The sequence below is a fragment of the Numenius arquata genome, chromosome 7 (genome assembly GCF_964106895.1).
Source record: "Numenius arquata chromosome 7, bNumArq3.hap1.1, whole genome shotgun sequence".
Taxonomy (NCBI): Eukaryota; Metazoa; Chordata; class Aves; order Charadriiformes; family Scolopacidae; genus Numenius; species Numenius arquata.
In genome coordinates this window covers 61746387-61761762 of record NC_133582.1, presented here as the reverse complement: position 1 = coordinate 61761762, position 15376 = coordinate 61746387, and the positions used below count along the sequence as shown (strand labels likewise).

Below are 15376 nucleotides of genomic sequence, written 5' to 3'. Positions count from 1 at the left end.
ATCAGTGGGCTTTGAGTAAACCCATCAGCACGTTTAATTCTCTGAAAAAGACAGTGGATTGGTAGGAAGCATTGAGTGCTACTGCTGGTTTATGAGAGTTTACTCAGAACTGGTTTATTCCTTTGGTTTCTCATTCGTAAATTTAATCTCTCTCTGATAGCCGTGCCATATTGCTTTCCTGCTTCTACCGGTGTTGTCTACTTAATCCTGTGCACATTATCCTCTTTGGTCATGAAATTCAATTCCTTTCTGTTTCACAGGTTCAGAGTCAATGTCCAATTGTAAAGTGAACCATAAAAGCTCTGTGTTTATATTGTCTATTGATGTTGTCTAGCACCCTGGGGTGCTTACAAGAAAGGCACTTTCATAGCAGGCATTTGACTGATGGATTGAAAGCACCATCTCCCTTAAAAACTCGCTTGACATTTTATAATCTGGTTTTTTTTTGTGGTTAACACATTTTCTATCCAAAGGCAGTTCAGCCAGGTGGCCGAGAGTAAGGTTTTCACTAACGGAAGAGTGAAGGTTTTGTAGATAACACTAATATAAGGTTCGCATTATCACCCATCACATTAGCCAATAATTAGATCCCTGGGTGAATAGCAAGCAACCAGGAGCAACAGGGAAAGAAAAGGAGGTTGCAAAGGTAGTCACTTGATAGCCAGGGCATCGCCTGGTTCCTGGTGAAGTCAACAGGGCTTTCAGCTTGAATTCATGTTACACCACGTGAGCAAGCCTTGGACGCAGAGCTGTCAGGGGGAAGTCCTCATGGGAAGTGTCTGTGGAGCTCTGCCCTTAATTAGGTATTGTCTGTATGATGCTCTGGAGAGGTAGAGTGCTAAGTGGAAATGCTAAGTGTTGTTAATTAATTAAGCACTAATCCTCATGAACGAATAGCATGAGGTTAAATAATGAAATGTAAGTATTGTTATTACTACAGCAATTGCTGCTTGGAGTGTGGATTTTTAGATCTTGTGTCAAGGGACAGGAGCTGGCCTGGAATTGTCAAGGCATAGTTTCAGCTAAAGCCTAGAAGATGGCTCGTTTGCTGCTGAGGGAGCTAATAAAGGTCTGGATAGAGAGATGGATTTTGTTAACTCTTTCATCCTTCACACATCTCCTTTACGTCTTACCCTTCCATTGAGGGTAGGATGACTGTGTTTCTCTCCTCTTGCATCTACACCTAAGTCACGCTCAGGTGGGCAGTTGACTAGAAGAGAGATTGGAGTAGTTGTAACAGCATCGCTGTATCCCCATCCACGCTCATCGCCCTCTTTGCCTAATCCCCATGCACGCACATTGCTCTCTTTGCCTAATATTTAAGTAATGGTGGTGAGTGCCTTAATCACAAGAAAGGACACAGGGGAGTAAACTAGTAGTAGGACCACCACATAACCATTAGCAAGGACTAATCGAGCCAAATGACACGTGTGCCTTCAGTGACAGACTGCCTACTCTTGTGTCCCTGCTCAGTCCTGCCTTACTAGCATGTCCATCAATGGTAGTTCCTTCCTATTCCCTCTCCTCCATCTTCACTTTCTTATGCTCTTCACACAATGCCCTTCTTTATTTTTGGTGTCCTCTGTTGTTCCAGACTGCAGTCTGTTGTGCTTTTTGAGAAATCACATTTTAAACAGCAAAAAATTCACATTTCTATACTATGTGCCTTTATGAACCTTCAATATCTTATACCCATCTGTTTGCAGATTATCTTGCTATAACCCAGTCCTCTTGACTCTTGGAGTTAATTATTTTACCTTGCACTTTCATACCTTCCTATCAGCATATAACTTCAAACTCCGCTGGTTTTAGTTCAGCCTAAAGGTTGAACAATATCTCGTCAGAGGTCAAGCTGAAGCCTACCACTAGAACAACGCAAAGAAGCGGGTGGTGGTGGTGCTAAAGAGAGGTACCTCTGCCCCCCAGCCCCCTGGCTGATGGGATCTGATGGGATCAACCTGATAGACCAACCTTACTGTGGTGGAAAATGGTGTAGCAGAATGAATCAGAGCATTACAGGATGGTGTAGATGAGTCAAGCAGAAAAGAATGCACTCACAAATGGGCAGTTTTTAAAGTTTACTAAAATAACAGGGTCGGGTCATCACTTTTTTGAAAAATTAAGGACTTACCATTTTTTACTTTAGAAATACCATGAATCAAGATGCCAGGTTACTGGCTCAGATTTTTTTCTAGTATAATTTCAGTCACATTAAGTGGGTGAGTGAGAGCCTCTCGTGTTATAGACAGCATGGCCTGAAGTTAAAGATCCAAACCGAAGTGAAGTCAAACATGGAGTCGTGATAAAAGAACAGGAAACTTGGTGAACTATTACAACTTGCTGAATTCTCCCTCATGAAAGTTGTTTTAACTGTAACTGGAAATGTTGGCGTCAATGATTTGATTTAGTGAGGTGCCGTGGCAGGTGATTAGAGTGGATCACAATTAGAGACCCCACATCAGTGCTTAATGGTTTATAGCGCTTCCCTGCCTTATGGAAGATGTTCTTGTCCCAGTGAATGCGCAGTTATTTGTGAGGAGCTCCACGAGACCATTCCATAAGGCAGTGGTTTGGGCACCAAGCCATGCTGCAAAGGTCTGCCTGAGTGGGCCTGGAACACGTGTCTTCCCCAAGGGCAGGAAAGGCTGTGATGATGGTGCCATTTTGCCCTGAGCTGTATCTTGTGCCTGTGAACAACTCCGCTTTCACAGAAAGTAGGATCTTCTCAAAGGAAAGCTTTGATTGTAACGCGCTGACGCTTCCTGATGAAAACCAGTTTTGTCCACTGGGGGCCAGCCCTGCTTCTCTGGTTTGTAACAGGATCAGACTGGTCTCCGGCAGCAAGATGGACCGGGGAGATGCAGAGTTACTCCTGTACCTTGTCTTGCATACACTGAAGTGTAGATGAGAGCTGGACTTTGTGACATTTAGAAAGTATCACTGCTTTCAGTCTTGAACCTGTTCATCCTTAATGCTATTTTCTAAGCTTTCATAAATCCTCTGGGCTGTATTCAGTCTTCTCGCCTTAGCACATGAGGCACTTCGTATGGCTCTTCCTGCATATGAAGTTGGATCCTCCTGGATCCTTTATTATTTCAGGCTTCTGTACTTTGATTTCTTGTGCAGCCTCTGGGAAGTGATTGCAGTGCATACATCAGAACGTCTCTTAGAGGTACCATCATTACTTCCCACAAGTGACTTACGCAGGAGCCCAAATCTGGCAGACAATCAGTTGTTGTAGCTTTTGATGGCTTTCTTGCATCTGGACCAGCCTCAGCTCATATCTAAACCGGCAGATGTGGCCGCACGTCTGAGCTCCTGAGTCTGTCTTTTTATTCTGGCTTCTCCCAAACCACCCCCAAGAAGGACTCAGCCTCTTTATCCCACGTCACACGCATGTCACATACCTTGATTCTGCAGCCAGAAAAGCTGAGATACGAGCAGAAGAAAGGCAGAGCGTGCTCCAAGGAGATGCTAAACCCAACTGTAGGGGTGTCAGGACCTCTGGGTCTCTGCACCCCCCTGCATCTGGGTCTGTCTCTAGTGCCACGGTGGGGGATCTCAAAAGGGTCTGGAGAGTTTGGGGAGGCACAAGGAATAATATCCAGAAAAAAAAAGAGGAAAAGAAGCAATGTACTGTGAGGGAGACCAAAACTCCAGCCTGTTTTGGGAGTAGGTGGGCTGAATACAGACAGTTCTGCCTATTTTCTTGTATCCATGGAATCTTTTGCTAATTCCTCCCTCCCATGGATTTTGGTGAGGCTCAAATAGCTCAGGGGGTTATTTAACCCCTCTTACTTTGGATACCTGGCTAGACCTGTCCCCCGCCATCCACTGCTGCATCACAACATGGGGCTCCTTCTTGCCGCTGCTCATAAGGCAACCACCTTTCTTCGACAACACCGCATTTCCAGTGCAGGCTGTTCTCTTTGATAAAAGCAATTAAAATGATTAATCCGATTAATCACTGTCCAAAATGCTTATTTTGTCCGATTATAGGCACAGACAAAGGGTGATAAAATAGCGTTCTGGATTTCATGGAAACGGTCTCTCTGTGGCGTGAGTTCAGAATTTTGAGTTTTGTCCAAAAACAAGGCAATGAATGAATTTGCTTCAGAGCTCACTTTCTGTCAAAAGGCCAAGCTGACTTGGGGAAGAGGGTGGAGTTGCCTGTTCAGACAGGATTTTTTTAGTTTTTGCCCTTTACCTCTGGAGCCAGAGGTCTGGCTCTCATCCAGCTGTACAAAAAAGAAGATTATGGTATTTTCTAGGTAATTTTACAGAGCAAAACCAAAGTGAAGTCAGGTGGCTCAAAATCAGGCCCGAGTTCTTCACATGAAATGTTTCTCATGATTTTTGTTTTCAGCGTAGCCATGTTTGAAAAGTGATAGGAAAATATTCCTCAGCCGGCCGACATTCTTCATTTACCCACGCGAACCGTGCTGCTCCTTTGTGAAACCTTTCGTACAGAATGGTGCACACACACACACATAAAAATAAGTCATCTAAAATACTGAGGCTGTTCTGAAAAAAAAACTCACCAGGCTAAACTCTGTTTCAGAAAACCCCAACATAAATCCAGCTGTAACCAGTGAAAGCTTTACTTGCACGTGGAAAGCAGAATTGGATTTCGGGAGCTCATAGAATCTGTACAAAACAAAGTCGTGATTCCCTTTTTCCCCTGAAATCAAAACACAAACCTCCCGCTGGCTGATCTGTCGCAGAATTGTGCTGGAGGATTGGGCTCGCATGTCATAGTGAAACGTTTTGGGAAAACTATCAATATATAAAGTCCAGGAATCTTCCCTAATGGAAATTTTCTCCCACCTGCCATCCTTTCTCTGCCACGGGAGAGACTTTTGTTATCAGTAAGGAAAAGGGAACTGTATTCCAAATCCTGCAAGATGGGAGTTCTCTTCAGTAATAATTAGCCTCAAAAATCACTGCTTGCTGACCCGTGAGAGCTCTGCGGGCATCCTGGTGGCAGCAGGTACAAATACTGATCTTGAGCATTGAGCTGATGGTGCCGTCCTCCAACGTTCCCCATCCTCCTGCCCGCGCCTCCTGGCAGCGGGAATGGCAGCGGCAGAATTGCTCGAAAACCTAGAAATTGGCCGAGTCCACATGCAAGGCTGGGCCGGGGACCTTGGTCGTGAAGCAGCATCTTCCATTGAAAAGAAAAATCGGATTTTCAGGGGTATCGTGCTGAACGTTCCTGTCAGAGTCACAGGGGTGGGAAACAACCCCCTGAACTGCAGCCACGGTATCCCGCTCCCCTCCTCGCCTCTCAATTTGAGCTAAACTCCCTTGTTTTAATGACTTGAGGCCCGGAGCAGGGACACAGGTGCCAGTGATTCCAACAGGAGCAGGCTCGGGACACAGCTCGGGAGACATCCAGCTTCTCCCACAGCATCCCACTCGCTCTCCAGCTCCGCTGCCGGGTCCCACCAACGTGGGACATAAACCGGGAGCGACAGCCAGAGGAAAAAGACCAAATCCCCCCTTTCTTCAGTGTTTCCCTCTGTTTGGTGTTTCTCTCTGACCAGGATTTGGAGATTCTTCCAGCCGTCCAGCAAAACCATACCTGGCTCGTGTTTCTCAGCAAGTCCCCCGAGTCCTTCTCTGAAAAAAATCCAAGAATATAGTAATATAAAGGCAGGAGTCTGAGCTACAGAAGCTGAGAATCAGTTCACTGGGCAGAAGCAATAAGACCTTCTGTAGAGTTTTGAGCCTCTCAAAGAAGAAACTGAGCCATCCGTAGAAGCAGGTAGAAATTCCAAAGGAAAATTACAGTTTTTCTAAAGAAATCTCCTGACTGAAATGCACAGCAGGATAGGAAGAAGTGCTGCCTTGCTTAAAGCATGTTTTAAATAAAAGGTGGAAAACTTGATTAACGTTTAGCGATGAAGTCAACAGTTCTGAGGAAATACAGAACAAATGGCAAATACCTGTAATGGGCTTCTCCGCTGTCGCCATCCCCGCTACACCCAGCCTGGCGTGGGCGAGCGGAGCAGGAGGCGTTGAACCTCAAGCAGTGGAAACCTGCAGGCACAACTCTGGCAAGTGGGGAGTAAGAAGGGGCTCCAGACTGGGAATGAAACTGGAAACTTATCATTACTTCATTTAAATTTACATTCGACACCAAATAATACAGATTTCTATCGAACTCACTGAAAACAGTTCCTCAGCTAACACGCAGCGGTGAGGAGGAATGCCGTACTTTCTGCTTTTTTTCTTCAGAAGATAGAAAAAAAGGTCTTTTCCCATTGAGTGAGCAGAAGGGCAGGGCAGAAGGGAGATGGAAGACCAAAGCGAACAGCTGGAGCCTGGCAGCACAGCCTGAAGGTGTCGCATCTCTGCAGAGGACTTAAAAAGGTTCAGGAGGATTAACCAAATCAGCAGTTTACCTGTCAGTACCGCTTCCAGGCCATCTCCACAGACCCCAGAAGCTCTGCTGTCTGACTTTCTGACGCTCCTCGAAGTCAGGTGATGTCTGACTTCCCAAGTTCTTTTATTATTATTTTTTCTTCATGCCACGGTATTAGACATTAAGATCGGTTCTCATTAAAACCGTCTGTGCCAATCATCGAACCTTTTTTTTCCCTTTGCTTCCTTCTTGTACGCTCACCCGTGACGCTTTGACTTTGAAGGAAACCACAAAAATGTTATCGTCATGTTATCTCCAGACTCGGTCTGCTCTCAGAGCCCCTTTCCTTTCAGTCTCACCCTTGTCCCCTCCCTCCTCCATCCATAATAATTCCCATATGTTTATGCAAAAATATTGGACTTTCTTATATTATTGGCAATTAAGAGAGGCAACAGTTTTAGCATCTCTGCAAGAACAATAATTTCTAGAAGTGAACAGTTTCCTGCCTTGACTTTCTGCAACTTTCAGGATGCCAAAAACCAATCAGCATAGTAATACTATAGTACTTAAATAAAACGAGGCTGCGAAGAGTTTAGGGATCGTTTCCACTCTCATTTCTTTCCCCCTGTTGTTACTGAATCGCAAAACGAAGCCTGTTCCCTTGCCCAAAAAATGCAATTTAGATTTGATTCAGTGACCTAATCATCATCTGAGGGTGAGATAATACAACGTGCACATGGGTCACAGCCCAGCGAAATGTCCATCAAGCCCCAGAGGCTCATCTGTGATTCAGCACCGAATCTGACTGCCAGGAGGAATTTAAAGACAGGTAACATTCTCATTCTACTCAATTTAGGGCACCTCGGTTGGCCAGTGACACTGGGTGGCTAAAGCTGAAGAGCATAAACATCCCCCTTGTGCTTTCCCGTTGCCATCCTTGAGGGTCTGGCTGGTCCTGGAAGAGGAGGCTCAGGCTGCGAGTTGTGAGCTGCAGAGTACGGGGGTCTGTGGGATAACGATACCCTCTGGGGAGAACACAGACAGGCTCTGCTGAGCCATCAGCGATGTCCCTGCGACTGGCAATGCCTCTGATTTATGGCATCTCCTAACAGCTCCTGGGATTGCTGTAGCTTTTAAAAGCTAGCATAATCTGAACAAAGTCCAGTCCCATAAGTACAGGATGAAAGTAGGAACTATTGGATTATTCTAAATTATCATAAATCTTAGAAAACAGATTTGGGAGACACATGGCAGTCCAGAACTGGCAAAATTCCCATGGAGATCAATCCATCTGAATAAAAACCAGGGCCTCTCTGACTCCACACAAATGGAGAACATGAAGGCTTACAAGAGCCGTAGAGCCTTAGCCACAGCAGAGGATTTACTCCCCACCACAAGAGGTATGCGCAAGTAACCCCAAACAGCTGGTGGCCCAGGAAGGAGACCGTGGAAGGAGAAAAGGGTCAAGACCAGGGTAAAGATGATTTGAGGAGCATTCACCTCAAAATTCCTAGCAGCTTTTAGTTTCTGCTTGTACTGCCTGTCTCTTTTGGGTTGGCCGGGCTGACTGGCGGGGTCGGAAAGGAAAAGATGAGGCTGGACTCAACAAAGTAGTAGGATGTCTCTCTCGAGGTGGAGAAGACTTGTCCTAGCAGCCAGGGGCTATAGAACAGTGAGAGAGCTCAGATCCTAACGTGGGTGGGAGCCCCACATGCCATACCCTGTCCCAGTTCCTTTGGCATCCCTCTGGTCAGTGCAATGCCCTGACACTTGCATTACATACAGACAGCGGAGTTCTGCTTCCCTGCGTGTTTTCTGTGCCGGAGGAGATGTCTTCCTTTGACACCATTTTGTAGGTTTTCTGTTTTTTTAATGGATCATAGAATCATAGAATCATAGAATCGTCTAGGTTGGAAGAGACCCTTGGGATCATCGAGTCCAACCATCTACCCTACTCTACAAAGTTCTCCCCTATACCCAACACCACATCTAAATAGAATGGCTTGGGTTGGAAGGGACCTTAAAGATCATCCAGTCCCACCCCCTGCCCTGGGCAGGGACACCTCCCACCAGACCAGGGTGCTCAAAGCCCCGTCCAACCTGGCCTTGAACCCCTCCAGGGATGGGGCAGCCACAGCTTCTCTGGGCAACCTGGGCCAGGCTCTCACCACCCTCACAGCAAAGAAGTTCTTCCCAGATCTCATCTCAGTCTCCCCTTTTTCAATTTAAAACCATTACCCCTCGTACTATCACTATATTCCCTGATCCAGAGTCCCTCCCCATCTCTCCTGGAGCCCCTTTAGGGACTGGAAGGGGCTCTAAGGTCTCCCCGGAGCCTTCTCTTCTCCAGGCTGAACCCCCCCAACTCTCTCAGCCTGTCCTCTTAGGAGAAATGCTCCAGCCCTTGTATCATCTTTGTTTTATGAACTCATGCCAAAATCAAAAAAAGCTTCTCTCAGACTTCTACTCTTCAAGAGTCTGTTTTCACTCTCTAAGTGCTGGCCTGCACATGCACATCTCAGGTACTAATTCTTCCTTTCACTTTGTTACCTGTTTTATAGTGCTTTTGGCTTGTCAGCAGTGTGTAAATTGGTGTTGGTGAATGCATTCTCGCGGTGAGAATGGAACGGGTGTCCCTCTGATGTCCCTCTGATGTCCTGCAGGGCCTGACCCATGTCCTCCCTGCTTTTCCTGACTGCACTTCTCATGACCTGCAGTTGATTAACTAATGCTAAAACCTGTCTGCTAGTAGCTTATAACCGATGGCAGCAGAGTTAAAAATGTCTTCTCTTGGATGTACCAGGACATACGCTGCAAATAATGTACCGGGTTAACGTGCTGCCTCCCACTTTTAATTCCAGGCTGGAGGTTCTCAAGTGATCTTTACCAATCCACTGGAAATCTTCCTCACATCTCATCTCAATCTCCCCTCTTTCAGTGTCAAACCATTCCCATCCATCCTATGGCTCCCCTCCCTGATCAAGAGTCCCTCCCCATCTCTCCTGGAGCCCCTTGAGGGACTGGAAGGGGCTCTAAGGTCTCCCCGGAGCCTTCTCTTCTCCAGGCTGAACCCCCGCAACTCTCTCAGCCTGTCCTCATAGGAGAGGGGCTCCAGTCCTTGGATCATCAAACAAAGGGTATATAGAGAATATTGGGTCCCATAGGGGCCAAGTTCATAAAATCGTAGAATGGTTTGGGTTGGAAGGGACCTTAAAGGTCATCCGATTCCATCCCCCTGTTCCCGGGTTTGTTCAGGGGCCAGATTCAGAGGAGCCACTCTGCTCGGGTCCGCTCTGCCTCTGCCCTTTCCAAGGGCCCGAGAGCCGGAGCTTGAGCCTAAACAAACACATCGGCTTGTTGGGAAAGTTTCTGTGCCAAGGACTAGTGAATTTGTCATATTTGCTGCACACCTAGAAAAAGCAAATTAGCTTGAATCAAACTTATAACACGTCGCAACGCTCGTGGCTGTTGTTAATATGGCGGGAGCCAGAAGTGTGGGCTTGGCTTATTGTCTTTGGAATGGGAGACGATGGAGTGGAAAGAAAAAAGGGGACATAACGGAGTGTGTGGTGTCACCATATATCTCTGCCACTGAAGGTGCAGCCTGGGGAAGTACTTTTAGGTGGAGCTGACACCCACAGAAGTGGTGCCGAGGTGTAAAACACTCCTTTCACGAAACAGGCAAAGCCAATAGGTTTTTCCATGGCTTTTCCGAAGTCAGCTGCTAGTTAAAACCTGTGGATGTGTGAGCATTCCTTCACATGGATAATTAGCTGCTTTATGTGTGGCGCCTCCTGGATTAAAGAAAATTCTTCTATGCAAATAAGAAGTGGAATAGACTGGTCAATTTTATGTGTGGAAAAAAAAAAAGAGCTCTTTTGTATAAATCCATAGTGTTTATTTAGGTGAGTTTCTTGTTTCATAGAGAAGGGCTAATTCCTAGACAGCTCCCATGTATTGAAAATCTTCACTCTGCGTTGTTCTTTTAAACAATGCCCGTGTACAAACACTGAGGAGGAACCACAAAATGATGACGACACGCTTAAATAAATGAGACACAACCACGTGTCTTGGAATTGGCTTTTTCATTTTTCCCACTAAACACTCAGATCCTGTCCTATTGAAATCGATGGCAAAACTCCATTGATTCAGTAGGGCCACGTTTTCACCCCAAACTCCCTTCTTCAGTAATAAGTAGGTTTGGCCCAAGTTTGTCTGAAGATACTGCTTTAAACTATTTCTTCTGCTCTATTGAATAACGGAGTGGGTTGATATTTAAGAATGAAAGCTCATCAAGTTTAAATTTCAGTTGTTTTATAATAATAGCCATATGTTGGTTATAGATTGTGTAAGTCTGAAGTTTGGGTAATTTAAAACTGCTTTAAAGTGACCTTTACATGGTTCCACATTTCAGCATTTTCTCAAAGCAGTCGGTATCGGTCCTTACTCATAAATCCTTACATTAAAAGAATATGCAGGCCTGGGCCCGCAGCGAACAGGCTCGCAGTAAGGACGTCCTGCAAACATTTACATCCACACTTAACCTTCCAAATCCAGCCTTGGTGATGAAATCAGCATAACTGCTCTCAGCGGGCAAAATCAGAGCCGGAGGAAATCTCAGCTTGTAAGAAAGGTCACTCACTCCCACTGGTGAAGGCAGGACGCTTCAGCAAGAGGGACTTGCTGGAGAGGGTACAGCAGAGGGCTACAAAGATGATGAGGGGACTGGAACATCTCTCTGATGAGGAAAGGCTGAGGGACTTGGGTCTTTTTACCCTGGAGAAGACTGAGGGAGGATCTCATCAATGCCTATAAATACTTAAAGGGTGAGCGTCGGGAGGATGGGGCCAGTCTTTTTTCAGTGGTGCCCAGGGACAGGACAAGAGGGAACGGGCACAAACTTGAACATGGGAAGTTCCACCTAAACATAAGGAGGAACTTCTTTCCTGTGAGGGTGGCAGAGCCCTGGAAGAGGCTGCCCAGAGAGGTGGTGGAGTCTCCGTCTCTGGAGACATTCAGACTCCCCCTGGACACGTTCCTGTGGGAGCTGCTCTGGGTGACCCTGCTCTGGCAGGGGGTTGGACTGGATGATCTCCAGAGGTCCCTTCCAACCCCATATCATTCTGTGATTCTGTGACCTGCAGACTGGCCCAACGCAGTCCTCGGGTTCTTCTCTAGTTAAAGGGTGCGAGGCAGAAAGAGAGAGTCTGGGAAATACTTCATTTTTCCCCCCTGGATGCTGTTCAAGCTGGGATACACTGGAGGGGCTGCGAAGGCTGTAGCTCAGCTCCTCCACCGCTGCCTGGTGGTGCCGTATCAAAGGTCTTTCTCCCCGTTTCTCCAAGCCCACTGTGGTTGATCTTGCCTTTTCCTTGGGCTGCTCACGCGGCTGCAACTTCTTACTCCCTGACAGTGCTCCACACCCTGTTTGTGTGTCATTCCTGGCATGGCTGAGATCTTTCTCAAAGGCCGTATTATTTCCGTTGTCCAGACTGTCCCTCTGACTTCCTATCGGACTATTTCCCCTCTTACAGTAAAAACAACGCGCATTGCGTATCTGCTACATTTTTCAACTCAAATACCAGCATTTTCATTTTCCTAACAGGGAAACTGAGGCACATCAGCTAAAGCTGTTTGCCAGAGACTCTATAGCACGCGAACAGCAAGATACAGGCTAGAACCAAATCACAGAATCATAGAATTATGGAAAGGTTCAGGTTGGAAGGGACCTTAAAGCCCATCCAGTTCCAACCCCCTGGCCTGGGCAGGGACATCTCCCACCAGACCATGTTCCTGACCCTTCCTTCTAATGCCTGGGTCTCTAGGAATTGGAAAATAAACTAGGCAGGAATAAAAAGAGCATTTAAAAAGCATCACACTCAAAATGAGATGAAACCAGGTTTTGGTATGTTAACAAAAAGGAAATGCCAATGGCAGGGGTTTGGAACTGGATGATCTCTAAGGTCCCTTCCAACCTGAACCATTCTATGGTTCTGTGAGATCTGCCCTGGATTGACTTATATCTTAATAGTCTTCTTACTTCTGTGGAATTTTGTAACTTCTCCCGTGTCATTAAATGTTAAAGAGCTATATGTGCAGCACATTTCCCGGAAACAAGAAAAAATACCAGCCACCGAGCAGCTGAGCAGATTCCCTTTCCCTTCGGTGTACTACTGTGTCCAATGCCCATTTTCCCAGCATTTAAACAGTTGGTGTACTTGAACCTAAATGAGGGGGGGGATTCAGTGAAAATACACAATACAGCAGACAGACCTTGTGGATCTGCGTGGCCCGCTCCAAACGCTGTTTTCCAGCTCACAGCTGTAAGGATTCGCTTTGAAATTTCCTATGAAATACCTCTTCAAAAGCATAGTCTTCCTTTGGCTCTCAACCCTGCAGATGCTTTAGCCCAGGCATGTCAGTAATTCCATTAGCACGTGTAAGGAACTCCGCTGGCACTGATAATATTCTAAGCAGATACATATGTGGTTGGAGAACAAGACCTTTTTTTTTTTTAGGTAAGAAAATAGTCTTGTGATATTTTCCCTTTTCTTTTGCAAAACTCCAGCTCTGGAAAAGAAATAAAAATGTATACATTTGAGGTAATAAGCTCGAGCTCTAATTTCACATTATTGCCACGCAAAACAAAAATGTTTGCTACTCTTAGGAAATGCACAAAAAAACAATTTGGGACCTGATCCTGTAAATCATTCAAAGTGTCTTTCATTAATTCAAGCAGAGGGAAAACTAGCCTATGGAATCAATCTCTTTGTATTTTCAGTACTTTTAGTATTTTTTTTCCGAAAGATGAAGTCATGTATAGGGACATACAGGGATGTAGGGGTGTACCCGTCCGCGTGCCGAGCCGCGACATCCAGCGAGGACCGAACCCCCAAACCCGCCAGGACCCAGCCGCAAATAGAGATTAAACCCCCTGCTGTATTGCTCTAAATTAACAATGTACTAAAGAAAAGCGATAGAATAATTGCGATCAGTCGCTCCCCTTTGGGGAAAAACAATGCGCAGCCAGGTAAGGGGTTGAGGGGTTCCCAAAATTGTGGGATGAAGGGGGGGGGGTGTTCTGGAGGGACCTGACCGAGGTATTTTACAGATAAAACTCCGGCATTTCCAGCTGCACTCTCGGGGATGGTTTATTGGTGGCAGGAGCCTCGGTGGGGGCCGGAGGGGGCTGCGGACCCTCCTCCCCCCCCCCGCACCCCCCTTTGCCGGGGGAAGGGGGGGGGCAGGCAGCTGGAGGGAGTGGGGGGGGGGGGGGAGACCCCGCGAGAAGCCCCATTGTTTAGATTTCTGTCGCCAGCCGCGAGAATTACTTAATTCCTTTCATCTCTGGAGTTTTCATTATCATTCAAATTTCATTTCCCATTAATTGATCGGGGATTAGCGAAGCCATTACTCCGCCAAAAAAAAAAAAAAAAAAAAAAAAGAAAAAAATTAGGCGATCCCCGACTCCATGAATAATTCATGGCGGATAATTAACACTTTATTCCCGGTGTATTTCTTCCCTCCGACTTCCTGCGGGGAGGTGACGGCCGCCGGGGCCGGGGTCCCGCCGCCCCCCGGGGAGCCGCGGGGCGGGGAGGGTGTCCCCGCGGGCGGTGCCCGCTCCCGCCGCTAGGTGGCAGGCGCCGCCCGCGGTGCGCGGAGGTTGCGCGGAGGGACCGGCGGCTCCCCCCATCCTTACTGCGGGGTGGGGGAACACAGGGCATCCCGCGTCCGTGTCCCCCCACCCACCCACCCGCAGCGGGGAGAAGCCGCGGGCGTTTCCCCCCCCCCCCCCCACGCCGGGCATCTCGTTTCTCCCCAGCGGAGAGCCGTTGCCCCCCATCCCATGAAAGCGCCGTCCCCACCCTTCGCCCGGGACCTTTCATCTGGGGGGAAATTTTATGACACTTTGGGTAAACGTGCAAAGTTTTTAATTAGACTTCGCCAGACAGCCCCCGGGCGGCACTAGCGCCACGAAGTCTTCATGCTTTGCTTTCTCCACGGGTTTTTTTTCTTGTCTTTTTTTTTTTTTTTTTTTTTTTTTTTTGTTAACAGCACAACAAGCCGCTCTACTCCTTTGAAGACAATGCCGACTATGTCTACGATGTCATGTGGTCGCCAGTGCATCCCGCGCTCTTCGCCTGCGTGGACGGGATGGGGCGCCTGGATCTGTGGAACCTGAATAACGACACCGAGGTGAGGCGGCGGCGGCGGCGGCCATGGCAGGGCGAGGGCGGCGGGGGAAGACACCTTAACCCTCTGAGGGCCGACGGCCCCGCCACCCCCCCCCCAGCCACCCCCCCGCGGCCCGGCCACCCCCCTACCACCCCTCAGGGCGATGGGGAGGGCAGGTCCCGCTGGCGGGGGGGTGCTGCTGGCCGTCCCCCTGCCTGCCCCGCCTGCCTCCCTTCATCTTTCCTTCCCGCCCTCCTTCCCGCCTCCCCCGCCGGCGGGGCGGCTGCTCCCGGCTACCTGTCAGGGGTGGGGAGGGCTTGCTCCCCCGCCACCCCCGGCAAAAAGCCAGCACGAATAAATAGCCGCCGTGCTGGCTGGGGAAGGAGCCTCCTTCTCCTTTCCCTGCACTTTTAAGCCACCCCCGTTTGGTAGTTTTTTGGGGTTTTTTAATTTCTCTCCGCGCCCCCCCCCCCCCCCCGTTTCTGGCCTCACACCTTGGGCCCGCGGCTTTGGGCCCATGGCGCCGGGCAGCCCCTCGCCGGCACCCCCAGCCCGGGAGGTGCTCGGCCTTCGTGTCCCTTCATGTCCCTTCATGTCCCTTCATGTCCCTTGCTTTCTCTCCCTTCTCCAAACCCTCTGGACATTTTTAACCTGCGAACAGCCCCCCCGCCAGTGCCTCCAATCCTGTCACAAACCCGGCGCCCTCCCTCCCCGCCTCTGAGCCCCCAGGGACTCCCCTTGAGGGGTGGTTCCTTTCAGCACAGCAGCATCTCTCTCACCTGCGGTCTGTGATTTTTACACCCTCACCTTTTTTTTGTTTTTTTTTTTTTT

General features: G+C 48.1%; 1 protein-coding gene across 6 annotated transcripts in view; it reads left to right on the top strand.

Annotated features, from left to right (window-relative positions):
* The window catches only part of DYNC1I1 (dynein cytoplasmic 1 intermediate chain 1), a 169164-nt gene that overhangs the window by 132921 nt on the left and 20867 nt on the right, over nucleotides 1-15376 (top strand). For all 6 annotated transcript variants that reach the window (XM_074151118.1, XM_074151115.1, XM_074151117.1 and 3 more), the window contains one exon: nucleotides 14426-14566. In XM_074151118.1, the coding sequence (XP_074007219.1) occupies nucleotides 14426-14566 (141 nt within the window). The remainder of the gene's footprint in view (nucleotides 1-14425; nucleotides 14567-15376) is intronic.